The following is a 20,182-nucleotide window of genomic DNA, read 5'->3' as shown; positions in this document are numbered from 1 at the left end:
TCAGCAAGAAAAAAACAATCCCATCAAAAAGTGGGCAAAGGCCATGAATAGACAATTCTCAAAAGCAGATATACAAATTGCCAAAAGACATACGAAAAATGCTCAACATCACTAATTATCAGTGAAATGCAAATCAAAATCACAATGAGATACCACCTTACTCCTGCAAGAATAGCTATATTTAAAAAATCAAAAAATAATAGATGTTGGCATGGATATGGTGAAAAGCAAACACTCATACACTGCTGGTGGGAATGTAAACTAGTATAACCACTAAAGAAAACAGTACAGAGATTGCTTAAAGAACTAAAAGTAGAACTACGGTTTGATCTAGCAATCCCACTACTGGGTCAGAGGAAAAGAAGTCAGTATATGAAAAAGACACTTGCGCACACATGTTTATAGCAGCACATTTTGCAATTGCGAAAATATGGAACCAGCCCAAATGCCCATCAACCAACAAGTGGATACAGAAAACGTAATATATATATATACATATATGTACACCATGGAATACTACTAAGCCATAAAAGGGAACAAAATAATGGCATTTGCAGCAATCTGGATGGAACTGGAGACCATTATTCTAAGAGAAGTAACTCAGGAATGGAAAACCAAACATCACATGTTTTCACTTATAAGTGGGAGCTAAGCTATGAGGATGCAACGGCATAAGAATGATACAATGGACTTTGGGGACTCAAGGAGGAAGGCTGGGAGGGGGTGAGGCATAGAAGACTACATATTGGGTACAGGGTACACTGCTCTGGTGAACTCCAAAATCACCACTAAAGAATTTTTCCATGCAACAAAACACCACTTGTTCCCCCAAAACTACTGAAATAATTTTTTTTTTTTTTTTTTTTAAATAAAAGGCCCAGGCATGGTGGCTTGCAAGTGTAATCCCAGCACTTTGGGAGGCCGAGATGGGTGGATCACCTGAGGTCAGGAGTTGGAGACCAGCCTGGCCAACATGGCGAAACCCCACTAAAAAAAAAATGCTAAATTAGCAGGGCATGGTGGTGCATGTCTGTAATCCTGGCTACTAGGGAGGCTGACGCAGGAGAATTGCCTGAGCCACAGAGGCGGAGGCTGCAGTGAGCCGAGATCGTGCCACTGTAGTCCAGCCTGGGCAACAGAGTGAGATCCTGTCTCAAACGAACAAAAGAATTTCTGAGTTCCAGATGATTAGTGTGGTTTTTTCTTCCTTACCCTCACCCAATTCCTCTTGTTTCCTCCAAAACGTTTACCAAGTGACCCACTCAGTTTTAATTCATATGTATGATCTAATTTTGCTGTGGGGACTGGTATTTCAGTTAACCTCATGAGGTTATTTCCTGCATTCTGCTTTCATTATCTTGAAGGGGTATGAATTAAATCCTTTCCACACCCCATAGAGTAATTTCCTGCATCCTGTTAAGCTTCAGAAAGCAGTGCAGTTTAAAAAACAACCACTTCACCAGGCCATCCTGTCGAGTAGAGATCATATATGACTTGGACAGAGGTAACTGCTAAGCCAGACAGTTGAAGAATTAAAAATGTTTATTAAATAATTTTATTCAAAAATAGGAAGGTTAAATAGAAACTTCATTTTGCGTTAACAGTATGAGAATGTCAGATTAATAATTTTTAAAATATACAATGGCATGAATATGTGTTCTGATTCTGATATTATTTAGAAGATTCTTCTTTACTTGATTTATACTCAAATCTGAAGGAGAAAGTAGAATTTCCTCTCAAAGACAAAAAATGATGTAAATATATAATTCAGAGCCACACATCATCAAGAAGCACAAATACTATTTTCCCATGTGCAGCCTATGGTGCTTTAGATAGATATGACATGATGGTAACTCATGAGAACCAAATTTCAAGAGTAAGAGGGGACTTAAAAGCACAGTATTTCTTGATGTAAAGTCAGGAGTCAGTAGCAGATGATGATTAAAGGATGATGTAAGTGTTTGGTAACTTGCCAGGCTGAAGCTAAGAGAATCTCCTATGCACGACTTGTTATTTTGTAGAGTGCAGTGATATATACCCTAATATATACCTTCTTACCTCCAGCTCAATTTTTATTACAAAAATGAAGATATTTTTCAGATAGACTTTTGAGGTAAATACTTTCAGTATATAACCCATCTTGCCACAGTTTACAAACCTAGGAACTACAGTATCTACACTAAATGAATAAATCCAATTTAATGTTGTTAAAATGTGTTTCCAGTTTTCAAGGTAATTTACTATCCTAACACAAATGTGAAAAAATGCTCTTGAGCAAACCGCATACCCATGCCTTCAGAAACTTAACAGAACTTGATCTCAATTACAGTCCTATAGCTATAAGATAGGTTAGTCAATTCCATCAGTCTGGCTCATATTTCAAAATATAAATCACATCAGCTGAAATAATGCATTCGAGTAGCTGGCAAGTACTCTGTGACCTTAGATACTACTCTTCTAGGGTTAAACTGCAGACAATGATGTCACTAATATTTCACTATGAATTCATTTCAGAAGTCCAACTGATGTGCAAACTTCAAAGGATTCTGAAAAACTCATCCAAAGCAAAGTTCAATCATATTTGGCAAAATTTTCATAAAATTTGACATTCAGCTAATTATTCAATAAACAAAAATACATTCTAACAGTTATAAAATTATGTCATTTGTACAAAGAACTGTTTGAGGTTTCTGAAAGTAGAAAAGATTACAGGGCTGGTTCGAAGGCAGTGAGTTATCTCAACTTATCCAACTCCTTGTTCTACTCTTTACCCCCTTCTCACTACTGCACCTGACTAGTCTAAAATAAAATAAAATAATAAACATCACAGGTTTTGAAAGAATTGAATGCATGTGTACTTGATTCAATGAAATGTCTTGTAAGATGGACAACATGGATCCTGTCCAATAAAAATTTATAACAAAAATAGGCAATGCTCATGGGGTCCGCTTCTTTTCTTTCTGAATACTGTATTCCCCATCTCTATCCCATGTGGGCAGCCCCCAAAAGGCAACATATCTTCTTCTCTTTCAGAAACTTCAGCAACTTCATGAAGCATGAATGCTGAAGCACATACAACTTCAACTATCACCTCCATGTGAATGACTGAAAACTGGGTTTCTGCTTTATCTTTCCTAATTTCCAGTCCATATTCAATAATCTGGTGGCCACTTTCACCCAGACATGCTGCTGTCATCTCAACTCAGCTTGTTCTAAAGACTTCAACTACTGCTGTCCTCCGCCATCCCATCCCCACCTTCAGAGCAATCAAGCTTTCTTCATGATATCTTTCACCTCTTCCATCTCTTCTTTTTAACTGCCAGTGTGCCTGCTACAATGCAAACCCTTATTTTACCTTCATTTAACCCCAAATAATTCCAAGAGCATCTTGAGCCTTTCTATGTCTAGTACCATATATGTTTTTTCTCTTTCTCAATGTGTTTTTAAAAAGTGAAGTTGTTGGATATCTGACTTTATTTTATGCTTGATATTTTAAAGTGTGCCCAAAGTAAAAAGTCCCCAAAGTCATTTGAACTATAGTATAAACCCAGTATTAAATATAAACTCCCCAGAGAAATATACCTAGTAAATCATAAACAAATAAGCAAATTACCTCTATGAAAGATCTATACAAATTACAATATGTACAAAGCTGCCAAGTTTTATTTGCACAGATGACAATGGAAAACAAGTTATAAGTAATAAATAAAGAAATATTCTAATTTACTACAATAAAGATGTTATGACTGTAGAGGTAACTGTACTAATACAGCATCACTGAAACTAGAAAAAGAGTGAAAAACACTTACAGTCCCACCATCTTAATGTAAGTATTATAATCTCTTTGGATTTTTCCCTTGCTTTCCATGCTCATATTTTTTGCTCATTTTAAATCACAACCAAAAAGAAATTCAGTTGAAATTTCATTTACTTCATTTTCATATTGTTGAATATGTTGATTTCTTCCTATTATTCATTACTACAAATAAAGTTGCAATGAAGCTTTGCTTATTCTAACTTACCTCTTCAGGAGAGATTCCCAAAAATGGGATTAGTGGGCTTGGAGGTATAAACATTTTTATGACAACTAAAACCTCTTGCCAAAACCTTTCCAGAAAGATTGTTACTAATTTACAATGCCACAAAAGCATGCATGAGATCATCAGTTTCACCATGCCTTCATTAGCACTGAATATCACAATAAAAAGTGCTAATAGTTGGGAATTAGTAAGTAAGAGTAGTATTTTTTTTTTTGTTATTTTAATTTGAATTTCATGAATACTACCAATGATGAACAACCTTTTCAGTTTTTAAAATACTAGTTAGGTTTCTTTTTTGAATTGTGTATTTTGGCACAATTAATTGCCCATTACTAAACATTCCCCTATCTGTTGCTTGGATTTTATCTTACTTTTTTCCTCTGGAGAATGAGGAACACGTATTATCTCACATAAAAAGACTAGGGGAAGAGTGGTCCCAGACTCAGCTGCTTCAGCAGCTCAACACTGAGGGCCACCAGCTTTTCACTTCATCAACCTTGGCATTTTGACCTGTCATCTTAAACTGACTTGTCTCATGATCTTAAGATGGGTGCTGAGTTCCAGCTGCCACATGCAGACAACAATGTCCAAAGACTCAAAGGCTACCTCTAGTTTGTGCATGAATGTGAGTGTTGAGTGTCTATAAATTTTCTCTCTGAATTTTGGAATAGTATAAATACCACAAAATGTACATTATTTTCTCTTATAATTTAAAAAGTGCCTTTATATTTGTTGTTATAGTTCCTTTATTATTATATCTAGTGTATTCTTTTATTTTCAAAACTGTTTTCTTGCTAATGTAACACATAAACAGAAAATGTACAAAACAAAAACGTATAGGTTAAGGATTTATCATAAAGTGAAGATCCACGTAACCACCATTCAGATTAAGAATACTGCCAGAACCCCAGAAGTTTCCATAACTGGGCCCCTTAAAATATTCCCAGAGTCCCACCTACCCAAAGTAACCACTATTGTGAATTTTACAGTAATTTCTTGGTTTTTCTTTATGGCTCTGCCATCTATCTACACAAGCGTCCCAAACACTATAGTTTTTTTGGCCTGCTTTTCAAACTTTATATAGTTAGAATCTTGAGTATGTATCTATCTTCTTTAATTCATAATGTTTGGTGACATTCATCCATGTTGAGAACTGCTGTGATTTCATTTTCACTGCAGTATAATATTCTTTCATATGAATGTACTCTTATATTTATCCATTCTACTGTTGACAGAGATCTGTACTATTTCTAGATAATGACTTTAACATAATGTTGTACACATTCTTTTACATATCTCTTGGTACTCGTGATGCACAAATGCATTTCTCTACAGTACATAAGGATGAGTGAAAATGCTGGGTCACACAATACACGTATCTGCAGCTTAGGCAGATAATGCCAAATGGTTGCAACAACTTGTACTCCCACTACCAGTGTATGAGTTTGTGCTTTTTCATAGCTTTGTCAATATTTGGTATACCATCTATTTCATCTTAGCAATTCTGGTGGGTGTGCAGTGTTCTCTCTTTGTGGTTTAATTTTGCATTTCCATGACTACTGAGACTGAGCATTTCTTCACATTTATCAGACATTTCTTTTGTGAAGTGATGTGTTCTCATGCACATTTTCAAAAGTCGAGTTTTCTTTTTCTTACTGATTTGTAGGTATTCTTAAAAAAAAAAACCTCTCTATTGATTGTATACATACTATATATATTCTCCCATTCTGTCTTGCCTTTTTACTCTCTTTACAGTGCTTTTGATTCACAAAGTTTCCAATTTTCACACAAGCAAATCAATCAGTCTTTCCATTAGACTTTCTTTGGTTTCTTATTTAAGAAGTCTTTGCCTTTCCTGAGTTTGTTCAGTGCTTTAAAAGTCTCAAGGATGCCTCTTCTTTCAACAGTACATGGGCCTGAAGTATTCCAATTTTAGGGAAGCAGGCAGAAGATGCAACAAAAATTAAAATACGAACAAGGCAAATGGAAGACTCGTCTATAAACAAATTACGTATTTGAAAATGACAATATTGGTAAAAATGATATGGTTTAAAGGTAACGCAAAACTATCTGGAACTGACCTATCACGAGTTTCTAAACTGGAGCTGATACAGTAAGTTATGACACATATACAGATAAAACGTATTTAAAACAAGTAGAATTTGCAATCCATGCTTATAATACAGAATAAACATTCCTTTCCAGTACACAACACAGACAAAAATTGAGCACATGCTGGCCTATAAAAAAGTATCAGCAAATTTCAGAGAACTTAATCATATAGAGGTAAGTTCTCCGGTAACAAAACAATCTGGCTAGAAAATAGTATCTCAAAGATAACTGGAAAATCTCCATGTATTTGAAATTAAGAAGTATAATTCTAAATAACTTACAAGTTAGGTTAAAGAAAAAGATATAATGGAAACTAGAAAATATTTCGAATTGAATATTAGTGAAAACATTCCATTTTATTAGTCTTTTAAATAATCAGTATGTTTTGTTAATTCAATTTGTTTTTCTATTTCAGTATCAATACTTGTATTTTTATGACCACTGAAACATCTTGCCAAAACCTTTCCAGAAAGATTGTTACTGATTTACAATACCACAAAAGCACGTATGAGATCATCTGTTTCACCATGCCTGAAATAGAAAATTTTCTATTTTCTATTTCAATGCTTGTATCTTTGTTATTTGGTTCTACCTACTTTATGTTTAATTTGCTGTCCTTTTCTGACTTCCTGAGAAGGAGGTTTAGCTCACCATCTCCCAGTCTTTTGTTCATAAAGGTTTAAATTTCTCATAAAGCACAGCATTATCTGTATTCCACGTTGAGTTTTATAGGCCTTCCCAATTTGTGGCTTTTTTGTTGTTGTTAGTTTTGGAAAATTCTCAGTGATTATCTCTTCAAATACTGCTTCTGCCCAATTTTCTCTGACTTTGCTTCCTGGGACTTCAATTTAATGTATGCTAGTCCTTTTTATTGCATGCTCTGGGTCTTCTTTTTAATTTTCCATCCCTCTGTGTCTCCAAAATTCTGGATAATTTTCTTCTATCTTATCTTTTAGTTTCTTAATTCTTGTATTTGCTTTGTCCAATCTGTTTTTAAGCCCATCTGTTAAGTTCTTAACATTACGGGGTTTTTTTGTTCTAAAATTTCAATTTTTTAAATAAATTTCAGTTCTCTGCTAAAATTCTCAATCTTTTTGTTTTTTAAATACCCTTGAACACAGTAAACACTGTTATATTAAAGTCAAAGTCTGTGCCTAGTAACTCCAAATTCTGGAGTTCCCAGGAGGCTGATTCCATTGTTTGTTTATTTCTGCAAGTTTTCATTTGCTTTATTTGTGTGTGTGCCTAGTTCAGCTTATGTGCCAAGTTAGAAATAATAAGGTCTGAGATGGTGTTTTATTTTATTTATTTATTTATTTATTTATTTATTTATTTATTTATTTTTGAGACAAGAGTTTTGCTCTTGTCGCACAGGCTGGAGTGCAGTGGCATGATCTCGGCTCACTGCAACCTCCGCCTCCTGGGATCAAGTGATGCTCCTGCCTCAGCCTCCTGAGTAGCTGGGATTACAGGCACTTGCCACCACGTCCGGCTAATTTTTGTATTTTTAGTAGAGATGGGGTTTTGCCATGTGGGCCAGGCTTATTTTATTCTTCCAGAGACTATTTGCTTTTCTGGGCATTCTGGAAACCCTAAATCTAATTTCTAATCACTACGATCTAATTTTAACAAACTTTTGGGAGGCCAAGGTGGGCAGATCACCAGGTCGGGAGACTGAGACCATCCTGGCTAACATGGTGAAACTCCGTCTCTACTAAAAATACAAAAAAATTAGCCCGGCGTGGTGGCAGGCACCTGTAGTCCCAGCTACTCGGGAGGCTGAGGCAGGAGAATCGCGTGAACCCGGGAGGCGAAGTTTGCAGTGAGCGGAGATGGAGCCACTGCACTCCAGCCTGGGCGACAAGAGCGAGACTCCGTATCCAAAAAAAAAAAAAAAACAAAAAAAAAACACAAAACTGTATGATGCATCTGTAAGATGTCACTACTGAGAAGAACTGTTTATCTCTGGTTTACTTTACTTCTAGAGTCCAGCCTTTTGGGGTGTCAACCCAATGTGAGAGAAGCATATTAGGCTCTCACAATTCTTGGTGGGCCCTGAACTTATTATTTTGTTGGGGGAATCAAAAAAAAAAGGGACACAAAAACAGTATGTAGGCATACAAACAACTAAAACAAGAGCTGAAAAAAAACCATAAATATTTGGAAATACACATACAAGAGTAGCAGCCCTAGTGTTTAACTGGTACAACCTTTATGTATTTTCCCACATTTAATTGTTTTCTGTTAAGTAAGACTCCACAATAGGTCTTATCTGTTTAATTCCATTAAAATATTTAATACTGTGGCAGATATAATTAGGCATTTATTCCTACTTTGTCATTAAATATTTTGTAACTTGTCTTAATAATATCTTTATTGATGTTTATTTCTTCCTCATCATTTTTATTAATTCATTCAATCATCTCCATAATTTTTTTTTTTTTGAGGAGTCTCACTCTATCGCCCAGGCTGGAATGCAGTGATGCGATCTCAGCTCACTGCAACCACCGCCTCCTGGATTCAAGCAATTCTCCTCCCTCGGCCTCCCGAATAGCTGGGACTACAGGTGCACACTGCCACGCCCAGCTAAATTTTTTTGTATTTTAGTAGAGACAGGGTTTCACGGTGTTGCCCAGGCTGGTCACAAACTCTTCAGCTCAGGCAATCTGCCCACCTCGTCCTCCCAAAGTGCTGGGATTACAGGTGTGAGCCACCACACCCGGCCAAGACAAATATCTTAATTATCTTTCTATCTGTAGAAGTAGATAGACCCCCCATTTCTTTTCATTCTAATCTCTCTGAAAACATTTCATGCTATTGTAAGATAGAGTAGTTTGGTAACAGTCTAACTTTGGTAAGCAGGGAAGTTAGAGAAAGTCTCCCCTTAAGAAATTATCTTGATGTATTAGTGAAAGCACCCTTCAGAAGGAAATTTCCCAGAAAGCTTTATTTCAGGAACAACATTCCTTTAATCTCATATAGGATAGATACCTACAAAACAGAAGAGTAGGAATTCACTCACCCACTGGACTGCTTCCAGCTCCATTTGGCACTGTGAGGTCTGTAGTGCTCAACATCCCACCTAACAACGTTACGGAGAGAAGACAGAGGGCAGAGAACGAATATGAATTAGCTCTCTTTACCTAACTGAATGTGAACTGAATAGAGGTAACTCTCACTCTAATCCTAAAAAGACACAAAAATAAAAACTGGCTCAGTCTGAAGTTGGCATTAACATGTAATCTGATGTAGTTATTATATCTCATATATATGAGTTTACCTTTCAAGCTTGATGTCGCCTTCAATACCAAATAGTGGTATTGCATCAATACCAAAATAGTACATACTGATAAAAACGGGGGCAGTGTGTAAGGAGTATGATTAAATCACTAAATTAAATCTAGGACTTAAGGGAGAGGAGACACTGCATTTCGTAGACTAATACAATAAATGTAACATAAATTTTGCTGAATTAATGAAGTAATTCAGGCAGGAGGAGATGTAAAAGATACTCTAACTCCAATCAGGTAGTCTATCACCCATATTTCTAACATGAATGGCTCACACTCTACTTTAAATCTTTGCTTCTGTTATCTAACTAAATTTTCTGCCTGTCAAAGTATGGCTTTCCCATGAGAAGGAAAGCATATAAATGGCAGGTTCTCAGTACTGTTCTACTTTGCATGACACAATGCTACACCCACAATTGATTTTCAAAAAAATACTTTAAAATGAGGCCAATTATGTATCAGTGATTCTTGCTCATCAAAGCAATAAAAGTAAGAATAGCAAAATAAGAAACTGCTTATGTTAGCATGAATTTTTTCACCCTCTTTATTAAAGAACCAGCATAATAGGTATCACTACACACCTGCATTGCCAGTACTTGGTGGTCTCTGAGGAGCTCCAGGAGACACATTTCTATGTAATGTGGTTTGAGGTGGAGAGAGCATGCTTGAATCTGTTAACGTTGAGCTGGCTGCCAAAGATGGGGACACCAGTGAACTCCCTGGGTTAGTGTAGGACAAAGCATTGGGGCTGGTCACTGGAACTGTGACAGACATTGAAAAGTTCTGAGGTGGCAGACCAGGCTGTAAATAAAGAAAAAGAAGGAAAAAACTGTTGGTTTCGTATTCATCTACAAAGTAACTTCTGAACTTTAATTTGGCAAGGTAACTCAAGTTACTAAAAGTAGAGGATAGGGATAGGTTCTTAACCAATTTACAGATTAAAGCTATTTTCTTTAGAATTATGTTTGAACATGAATATGACTGACATGAGCCTTTTCAATTTCAACTTTATATATTAATATATACTAATGTCTATATTCTATATTTCAAATATTCATAAAGACAAACTTAAGAGGATAAACCTGATAATCAAGTAGTGTTGTCATATTTAGACATTACAAAATATATCACTGTCACCAAGTAAGCATAAATTGGCACTTCAATGTAAACCTTAATAACATTACATTTCTACTGAGAGAGCCCAAATATAACGGAAGGAGAAAAGTGTGTACACATATTATTAACTTAATATGTCAAATCTGATAAATCATAAATATTCCCCATTCTGATTTAATTGACTAACTTTCTAAAGGGCAAAACTAAGAAAAAAAAAGTAATTATATACATAACAATGCAATTTGAGTTTAATGAAAATGCAAAGAAATCTAATCTAAACAACAAAATTAACTACTAACCAAGCCAGTAATAAAAGTAATAAAGTTTTTGGTATCTTCTTTAAATTGTATAAAGATTAAATTACAAATATTATAAATGCTAACCTTCCCTCCCTCCAAATTATTCCATATCCCCTTTTTTCTATTTTCTATTTTCATCTTGCATTTCCTCCACACACCATTTACAATATGCTTGTTAACCATGATAAATATATGTTGCTCTTTACAATTTAAAGTGGGAAAAAATAAAACAACTTTACTCTGCCCTCATTTTAAAAGACTAACATACAAAAATAAGGTAACACTGCTAATTCAAAGTTGGAAGAATATATTTTATTGTACTTTATTCAACAGTAGTTTATTTCATGTAGAAAAATTATACATCAACAAATATAAAAACAGTGGGTATATGACAATTTTTTTCAAAAGTAAAACACTTTTATTTGTGCGATATCTTTGCAGCTTTAACATTAACTGCAAGGTCAGCAACATCCCTTTATTTGCTACTGTATTGTTTTTAAGAATAATAATGGTACTTGCCCAAAAGTAACTCCTTAAGGCTATTTTTTTGTGAGCTGGCTTCTTATACAGGTTGAGCATCCCTAATCTGAAAATCCAAAATCCAAAACTTTCTGAGCACCAACATGATGCCATAGAGAATTCCAAACCTGACATGTGGAAATGCAGGCATACAATACACAGTTTATTCAGTGTCTCCAAGGGGAAAAGGACCGTTCCAGTCTGCCATCAGCTTCAATGTATCTTTTCTGTGCACACCCAGATTCCCTCACACAAGCACATCCACAAAGGGTAATAAAATGGCACATGTGTAGGCTACACATGCTAACAGCAGGTTCCCAATGATGCTCCACATGGAGCCAAGACCTATGACATGGGTAGCTGAGACAGGGACATCTTTGCTTTCTGATGGTTCCATGTACACAAACCTTGTTTCATGTACAAAATTATGAAAAATATTGTATAAAACTTCCTTCAGTCCATGAGTATGTAAGGTATGTATGAAACATTAATAAATTTAATGTTTAGACTTGGGTCCCATCCCCAAGATACTATACATATGCAAATATTCCAAATTTTGAAAAAAATCCCAAATCTGAAACACTTCCTAGTCCCAAGCATTTCCAATAAGGGATACCCAACCTGTAATACAGGACTACTCTGAAGAAATGATCCATCATGCATACTTTAGGGCACAGTTTTGAAAGAATTAACTCTGATGATAAAATAAATATCAGCATTGAAACTAATTTGTTCAAGGGCGGCTGACCTACATATACAGAATTAGGAAATCAGATCCAGAATAACTGTTTTAAGTAGCTCTTGCCAATGGAGCTTCCAGTGAGAATTCTTTGAAAAACTATCAAGTCTAGGAGCATGAGCTCAAAGAAAAATACTCTTTCACTACGGTTAGATGAATGAGTATACAGAAACTGTAAAGTCACTATTTGTTTTGCAATCAGTTTAAGAAAATTGTTGCCCTAAATTAAAATTAAGCCAAGCTGCTCTTCCTTAGTATCTACAGCATAAGAAAAGAACAAAAGTCTGGTGGTATTGTTGCTAAGTGATTTGGGGACATTTACAAACTGCAAAGCAGTAAGCTTAGCTCTGCTATTATAGCAACTATATAAAATAATTGAAGATAATTTAGGAAAAAAACAAGTTTCGCAACAAACCTAACTACCTTACATTTTGCTTTCTCAAGATCTATTTAAGAACACATATGTTTTTAAGTCATGGGAGTAGAGGGAAAGTTTTATACATACTCTATACTATAAATCATAGAATTTTAGAGCTGGAAGATACCTTAAAAATCATGAGAGCCAACTCACTATAGATGGAGAAAGAATTCAAGATGTTTAGGTGCCCTATCCAAAGGTATTGGGGTAAGAAGTAGCAAAGTCTGGATCGGCATGTTTTCTCTTCACTTCTACATTTAAGATACTGAACATGTATAAGATTTCAGCAATTTTATTTTGAAGTTTTATAAAAAATACTAATAAAATGCATTTCTTCCCTTCTACTTATTGTTGTCATCACCCACTATAAAAATAAGCAACAAGATGTTTGGTCAATCTCTTCATGCACAAGATAAAAGCACAAACCATACTTTAGTACTCACTGCGATTTTATGATTCCGCATCATATTATCAAATTCCTCATTAATTTTTTTATATTTTTCTTCTGTATGTGGAGTTAGCACATATGAAGTATCAGGGTCTGGGCTGTCGCACCCTCTGTGTTCCTTCTTGTTCAGAGCCTAAATAATGAAGTTAACAAAAAGGATCAACAAATAAAAAGTAGAGGTAAAGTAAAAGTACTTACAGGGCCTCGTTTGAAAATAAAATCACTATCTTCATTTAGTTTGCTGAATCTGTCCTCCGAGAGTGGACTGTGCTCAAAGTAATCGTCAGCATCAGGGCTCTCACAACCATTAAGGCCTTTCTTTCTTAAAGTCTGAAATACAATTGGAAAATTCACACACAAATAATGCTAACTTGCCATGAGTTTTTCTGTAAAATTTATTAAGAGAGCACAGACGGAATGAACTGAATTATACAAGAGCCACTGAAACGGTTTCTAAATGATCACAAATGTACTTACTTCTTCAAATAAGATAAACATTAAATATAAGTAAAATTAATTCTCCCATTGTATGTTAAGAGAAAAGGAATATTTGTTTGGATTCTTCCTTTCTAAACTTCTCAAAATACTAAATGACTCACTGCTCTCACAGTTAAAACTCAAATCTGATTAAAGCCTGATCAATTTATCTGATATAACCAATGCATGAAAGAACTAAAATAGAAATCTATAAAAATGATGCTTTGAGAAGTTATCATACCTTTATAAATTGAACATTTCAGCAACTTCACGTATTCTTCCTTTCTGCCTATCGGAGTTTTTATCCTACTCAACAGAAAGAATCAGCACGATATCCCAATAATTTCATTCCTATTATTCACTTTCCTGTATAACTTTGAAATACAACAAACTTGATAATTATTTATGTCTGCAATGACTCCTATGTAGAATGTACAAATTATCAGTGACTTTACATATTCTTAAAATTTGCACTCAAAAGTTATTCAGAGTGTATTTCATGGTTTGATTTAATCCACTGATTTGACTTTCTGAAGAACTGTCTTTTCTTTTTTTTTTTCTTTTTTGAGACGGAGTCTCGTTCTGTCGCCCAGGATGGAGTGCAGTGGCACGATGTTGGCTCACTGCAAGCTCTGCCTCCTGGGTTCACGCCATTCTCCTGCCTCAGCCTCCCGAGTAGCTGGGACTACAGGCGCCCACCACCACGCCCGGCTAATTTTTTTTGTATTTTTAGTAGAGATGGGGTTTCACCATGTTAGCCAGGATGGTCTGGATCTCCTGACCTCGTGATCCACCCACCTCGGCCTCCCAAAGTGCTGGGATTACAGGCGTGAGCCACTGTGCCCAGCCCTTTCTGGAGAATATTCTTGAGTGCCATTAAAATATCTCCTGGATTATACTGACTTTTTTTTTCTTAGTATAATGCAAAAAACAGTTGGTTTTCTGATTTCTATTTTTAACATAAATTCATCACGAAATAACTTGTCCAGTACTTAAAAGGATAAATTAAAAACCAAGAGCTTGAAAATATATGGAATACTCCTTTACTTTCAGAATGTCTTATTTCTTTCTTTCTTCTTTTTTAAAAAATCCTGGTGGGTCGTATCTTAAAGTAGAGTTACAGGGTTCAACACTGAAATGGCTGAGACTTCTTGATTTTCTGACCAACTGCAGAGAAGGATTAGGAAGTTAAAATTTCTAAGTAAGCCTAACTAACAGAGCTTAGTTAGGAAACAAAGCTTGATCACTGAACTAGTCCCAGAGAAGTTCATCAATAAACGATTAAATTAGATCTAAAGATATTTTTGATTATTTCATAGCAGATCTTAGTATCCTTTAAAATATGATTAGCAATAATTATGGATGTTTATTTTACTTTTTTCTTGAATGAAGCAGAACATAAGCACAGTACATTAAGATTCAAGAATTTTTTTGTTTCTCCAAAGTCAAATTATTTTTAAAATTCACTTTATTCAATGTGATTTTTAAAAATTTTTCATGAAGAATCATAAACAATCATTAGTACAGATACGTTAGCTTATTAAATTACTTGGCATGTGCATATAGCAAACACAACATCTATTTCTCCAACATTTTCTCCATGGCACTAGGCTCTATGAGCCTAAGTAATCACATGGACTTTTATGTGTGCTTGGCCATAAAAGGTCCTGTTGTTGGGAGCACTAAAGGATAAAGGCATTTATCCTCCCCCAACCATGGTAGCAAGTTTACTTGCCAAATCTTTCCAAGTAGCTATGAGCAGTGAAAATGTAGACACTCAGAACACTGGAACACATTGAACTCTTAAAACCTACACAGCACTAGAAACAGAACAAATATAGTAGGTGCCTACACACAGATCTTATCATAAAGTTGTTGACTTATTCTAGTCCTAAATCTCTGATATTTCCCCTCAATTTTCATCTATTTTAAGACTAGTTAATTAGTCTTGCTCTTCTTAGTAAGCTGTAATGCTTATCACTGAAATTTTCACAAATGGCAATCACCAAGTATATATCTCTTTGACCACATTTTAATTGCCAGAGAAAAAAGAAGGCAGCTTTTGTTCAACAATTACATGCAATTTTTATTCTACAAGAGTAGGGTTAACTCTACTTGTATTTATGAGGAAGGAAAGTGCTCTGGTATCTTCAGCTCTGCAAGCCTTCACTTCAGATGGGGTTTCTGTCACCATGAGAGAATTTAAGAGGCTCTATCAGCTTTGTAGATAATAAGCTAATGTACCTCTGTTTGATAGGCAACTTGTGTCTCCTTATCACTAAACCATGAAGAGTTGTTTTGAGGACCCAACTACCATAAAAAGACTTTTTCTGTCTTCACATTACCAAATAGCACAACAGTAGAAGTTTCTCCTGTGCCACTGGTATTATCAAGCGGAATGCCGTAATCTATTAAGAAGGCCAGGCAAGGTACATACGATCCTGGCCAGCTTCAGTTTTCTCACACACAAGTTAGCCACAATAAAGACACTTGCTCAATGAGGAAAATACAGTGTGAAAGGTCACCACTATGAGAGATCTGCTTATTCCTCATAAAGAAAAAGTAGAAAAATGCATCAAGAGTGCTAGCACTGAGTACTCTCTATAGCTATTACTAGTCATTATAATCCATTCTAAAGTAAATAAAACTTCAAAGATATTTTACTCCTTGTAAATAACGTGATTGAGTTTTTCAATGCCATTCCAACAAACTTAAGGAGAAAACTCAATTGTGCCAAAATAATTTCAAATTTCAATGGTGTGTACCCATTTAAGTTGACTTATCCTAGTTGCTTTTCTTAAAGAAATGTCTTCTAAAACATACATTACAGGCTGCTATAAAGATCAATATTAATAAGTAATTATTAATCAATTTAAGCCGATGATACACCCTGTTCTATACATGTTCCAAACTAATTTAAAGGTCCCAATTGGCAATATTACTCAAATAAAATCCTAAAATTAACACACCTATATTTTTCATCAGTACACGTCTACAGAAGACAGTAATTTTATTTTTGGAGGGTCAGTTAAGCACTTGTTAGAAACAATCATTTTTCTATTTATGTCACAACAAAGTTAAATTCCATTATTATTTTAACAGGTTTTTATGACTTGGGCCAATTCAGGTACTTTCTGCACATTCTCATTTATGGTACAAAATGCAGGATTTAAGTAATAAACTTAGCTAATATTTACCTTTCAACGCTAGTTATGTAAGGATAGTGAAATATTTTTAAATGAAACCCAAAAAACTAAATCTCTCTTAAAACTCTGTATTGTTTAGAGCACATTCCAAGTTATCTGATTCTAGGGGGTTTGTACCTTGGTTTCTGAGCTATTTTCCAACTCTGTAAACAGAAGATAATGTGTAGAAAAGTGAGAGTAATGCAAATAATGTGTGTTTGTAGATGTGCAAACAAATCCCGCCTCGTGGAAGTTCAACTGACTTCCTCTCTCAACTGTGGAAGAGCCAGTTTTTGTATTTATGAAGCAAATTCATTTGGCCTTCTTGGTGGGCTTATATATTTGTCTGATCTTTGAATTTACAAAGGCAACATTTTTTTCAGGCTCCCTCACTAATTAATTACTTAAAATTTTTGACTCATGTTCACTTGATATAATCACCTTTATAAAAAACTATGTTACGGCCGGGCGCGGTGGCTCACGCCTGTAATCCCAGCACTTTGGGAGGCCGAGGCGGGCGGATCACGAGGTCAGGAGATTGAGACCATCCTGGCTAACACGGTGAAACCCCGTCTCTACTAAAAATACAAAAACAAAGTTAGCCGGGCGTGGTGGCGGGCACCTGTAGTCCCAGCTACTCGGGAGGCTGAGGCGGGAGAATGGCGTAAACCCGGGAGGCGGAGCTTGCAGTGAGCTGAGATCGTGCCACTGCACTCCAGCCTGGGCGACAGAGCAAGACTCTGTCTCAAATAAATAAATAAATAAAAACCAAAAACCAAAAAACAAAAACTATTTTACCACTTACGAGTGTGAAACCACCCAAGTCACTGATTTCAGATCTAAACTCAGGAAGAGATTCCTAGTAACCCTCGATAGAACTTATTATTGGAGCAAGTATTGGTTTTTGAAAGGAAGAAGTAGTATGCTGTTCTTTAAAATTTTCTAAAAATATTTGATTAATCTGTATTTGTTATAATATCAAGTATCGATGAAATATGACAAGACAGGGCCTGTGGCCTTTCAATACTCATCTTCAAAATCTTCTTGTGGTAATTCATAAATTGTTATTTATATTGCAGCATTAAGAATGTTAACTGTCTAAAACAGCAAATCCCACAACCTTCCTTTCATCGGAAGCTATTAAGATCTAAAATGAAATTCAAGCTGGTGGAGGAAGAGAGGAGGGCATACTGCCTAAAAATATTTCTAGGGAAAAGGAATCCCTACATCATATCCACACTATTTCTGTGTTGTAAATGCCCAAATCAAACTTAAAAGAGAAGGTTTTGCTTTGTTATCTAGCATTAATTAAACCAGTTTTACCTAAAAGAAGAGGAACTTTAAAAGCCTTCCTTTTTTTCTTTGCTGATCTTTTTATTATTATTATTATTATTATTATTATACTTTAAGTTCTGGGATACATGTGCAGAACGTGCAGGTTTGTTACATAGGTATACATGTGCCATGGTGGCTTGCTGCACCTATCAACCCATCATCTACATTACGTACTTCTACCACTATCCCTAGACTAGCCCCCCACTCCCTGACAAGCCCCAGTGTGTGATGTTCCGCTCCGTGTCCATGTGTTGTCATTGTTCAACTCCCACTTATGAGTGAGAACATGCGGTGTTTAGTTTTCTGTTTTTGTGTTAGTTTGCTGAGAATGATGGTTTCCAGTGTCAACCATGTCCTTGCAAAGGACATGAACTCATTCTTTTTTTATGGCTGCATAGTATTCCATGGTGTATATGTGCCACATTTTCTTTATCCAGTCTATCACTGATGGACATTTGGGTTGATTCCAAGTCTTTGCTATTGTGAACAGTGCCGCAGTAAACATATGTGTGCATGTGTCTTTACAGTAGAATGATTTATAATCCTTTGGGTATATATTCAGTAATGGCATTACTGGGTCAAATGGTATTTCTAGTTCTAGATCCCTGAGGAATCACCACACTGTCTTCCACCATGGTTGAACTAATTTACACTCCCACCAGCAGTATAAAAGTGTTCCCATTTCTCCACATCCTCTCTAGCACCTGTTGTTTCCTGACTTTTTAATGATCACCATTCTAACTGGCTTGAGATGGTATCTCATGATGGTTTTGATTTGCATTTCTCTAATGACCAGTGATGATGAGCTTTTTTTCTTATGTTTGTTGGCTGCATAAATGTCTTCTTTTGAGCAGTGTCTGTTCATATCCTTCACCCACTTTTTGATGGCTTTTTTTTTTTTTTTTGTAAATTTAAGTTCTTTGTAGATTCCGGATATTAACCCTTTGTCAGATGGATAGATCGCAAAAATTTTCTCCCATTCTGTAGGCTGCCTGTTCATTCTGATGATAAAGTTTCTTTTGATGTGCAGAAGCTCTTTAGTTTAATCAGATCCTATTTATCTATTTTGGCTTTTGTTGCCATTGTTTTTGATGTTTTAGTCATGAAATCTTTGCCCATGCCTATGTCCTGAAAGGTACTGCTTAGATTTTCTTCTAGAGTTTTTATGGCTTTAGGTCTTACGTTTAAATCTTTAACCCATCTTAATTTTTGTATAAGGTGTAAGGAAGGGATCCAGTTTCAGCTTTCTGCATATGGCTGGCTCGTTTTTCCAACACCATTTATTAAATAGGGAATCCTTTCCCCATTGCTTGTTTTTCTTTCTATCTACTGCTGACCAAACACTCCAGTAGTAGGAAGGCTCTTGAGTTTAAAATTTCCATACCAATTTAAGGAAAAACAATGAAAGCCTGAAACTTAGTGAGTGCCCTGGCTAGAACCTCCATTTAGGTTAGTTATATCCACTTCCGTTTCTTTGATGAGGCTATTTTACAACACTGCAGAGATGGACATTAGTTAACTTATAGAAAACTTGTAGTAGCTGCAAATAATTCTTGTTTCCAGAAATTGTTTCCTGTGGAATACCATTGATTGTCACCCTGTGGATACTGGCCACTTTTGTTTCTATTTATAAATTTACTTCTGCATTCTTTAACTATAAATGTGTTATATTTTTGAGTTCTCCTCTGTTTATGATCTTATTGTTCCCTCATTCATTAATGACTCAAATAAAATCTCTAATATGTTCATTTTATAATTTTATGATAGTAATGTTTATGCCTTCATCCAAATCTAATCTGCAACTTGGAAGATTTATAATCCCAACTGCCTGCTGCACACTTTCATTTGGATATTTTACTAACATTTCTATTTCAACTTAACTGGCATAGAATTCATTATCTTTTATTAAACCAGTCTCTCCTTTGGACTTACCAACCTAGTCGACCTTATTCCCTTTGTTCTCTCTCTACATTCACATGGAATACCAAATTTTGTATATTATTTCCATTTCTACTGTCCCCATACTCACTCAAGCCTGCACTATCTTATGTCTAGACTCTTATATCTTTTTTCCACTTTTCTCTCTCTCCATTCTATCTGTTCCATAAACTGTTACCAATTCAGTTCCCCTCAATATCATTTTGAATTTCTCACCTGTTTTAAATCAATTCATTTCTACATGAAGATTATCAGTTGTGCTTGCA

At 35.4% G+C, this 20,182-nt stretch overlaps 1 protein-coding gene across 20 annotated transcripts in view; it reads right to left on the bottom strand.

Moving 5' to 3' along the window:
- MEF2A (myocyte enhancer factor 2A) overlaps window positions 1-20,182 on the bottom strand; it is a 150,656-nt gene that overhangs the window by 31,834 nt on the left and 98,640 nt on the right. For 10 of the 20 annotated variants that reach the window (XM_008969868.6, XM_008969867.6, XM_024925657.5 and 7 more), the window contains 3 exons: window positions 13,180-13,311; window positions 10,024-10,243; window positions 9,175-9,234 (listed from right to left, as the gene is read on the bottom strand). In XM_008969868.6, coding sequence (XP_008968116.4) covers window positions 9,175-9,234; window positions 10,024-10,243; window positions 13,180-13,311 — 412 coding nt within the window. Of the gene's footprint in view, window positions 1-9,174; window positions 9,235-10,023; window positions 10,244-12,964; window positions 13,115-13,179; window positions 13,312-20,182 lie in introns of all 20 variants that reach the window. The other 10 variants (XM_063596941.1, XM_063596944.1, XM_063596943.1 and 7 more) reach the window with 2 other exon arrangements.

This window comes from Pan paniscus, chromosome 16 (assembly GCF_029289425.2).
Source record: "Pan paniscus chromosome 16, NHGRI_mPanPan1-v2.0_pri, whole genome shotgun sequence".
NCBI lineage: Eukaryota > Metazoa > Chordata > Mammalia > Primates > Hominidae > Pan > Pan paniscus.
This window is presented reverse-complemented; position numbering and strand designations above follow the sequence as displayed.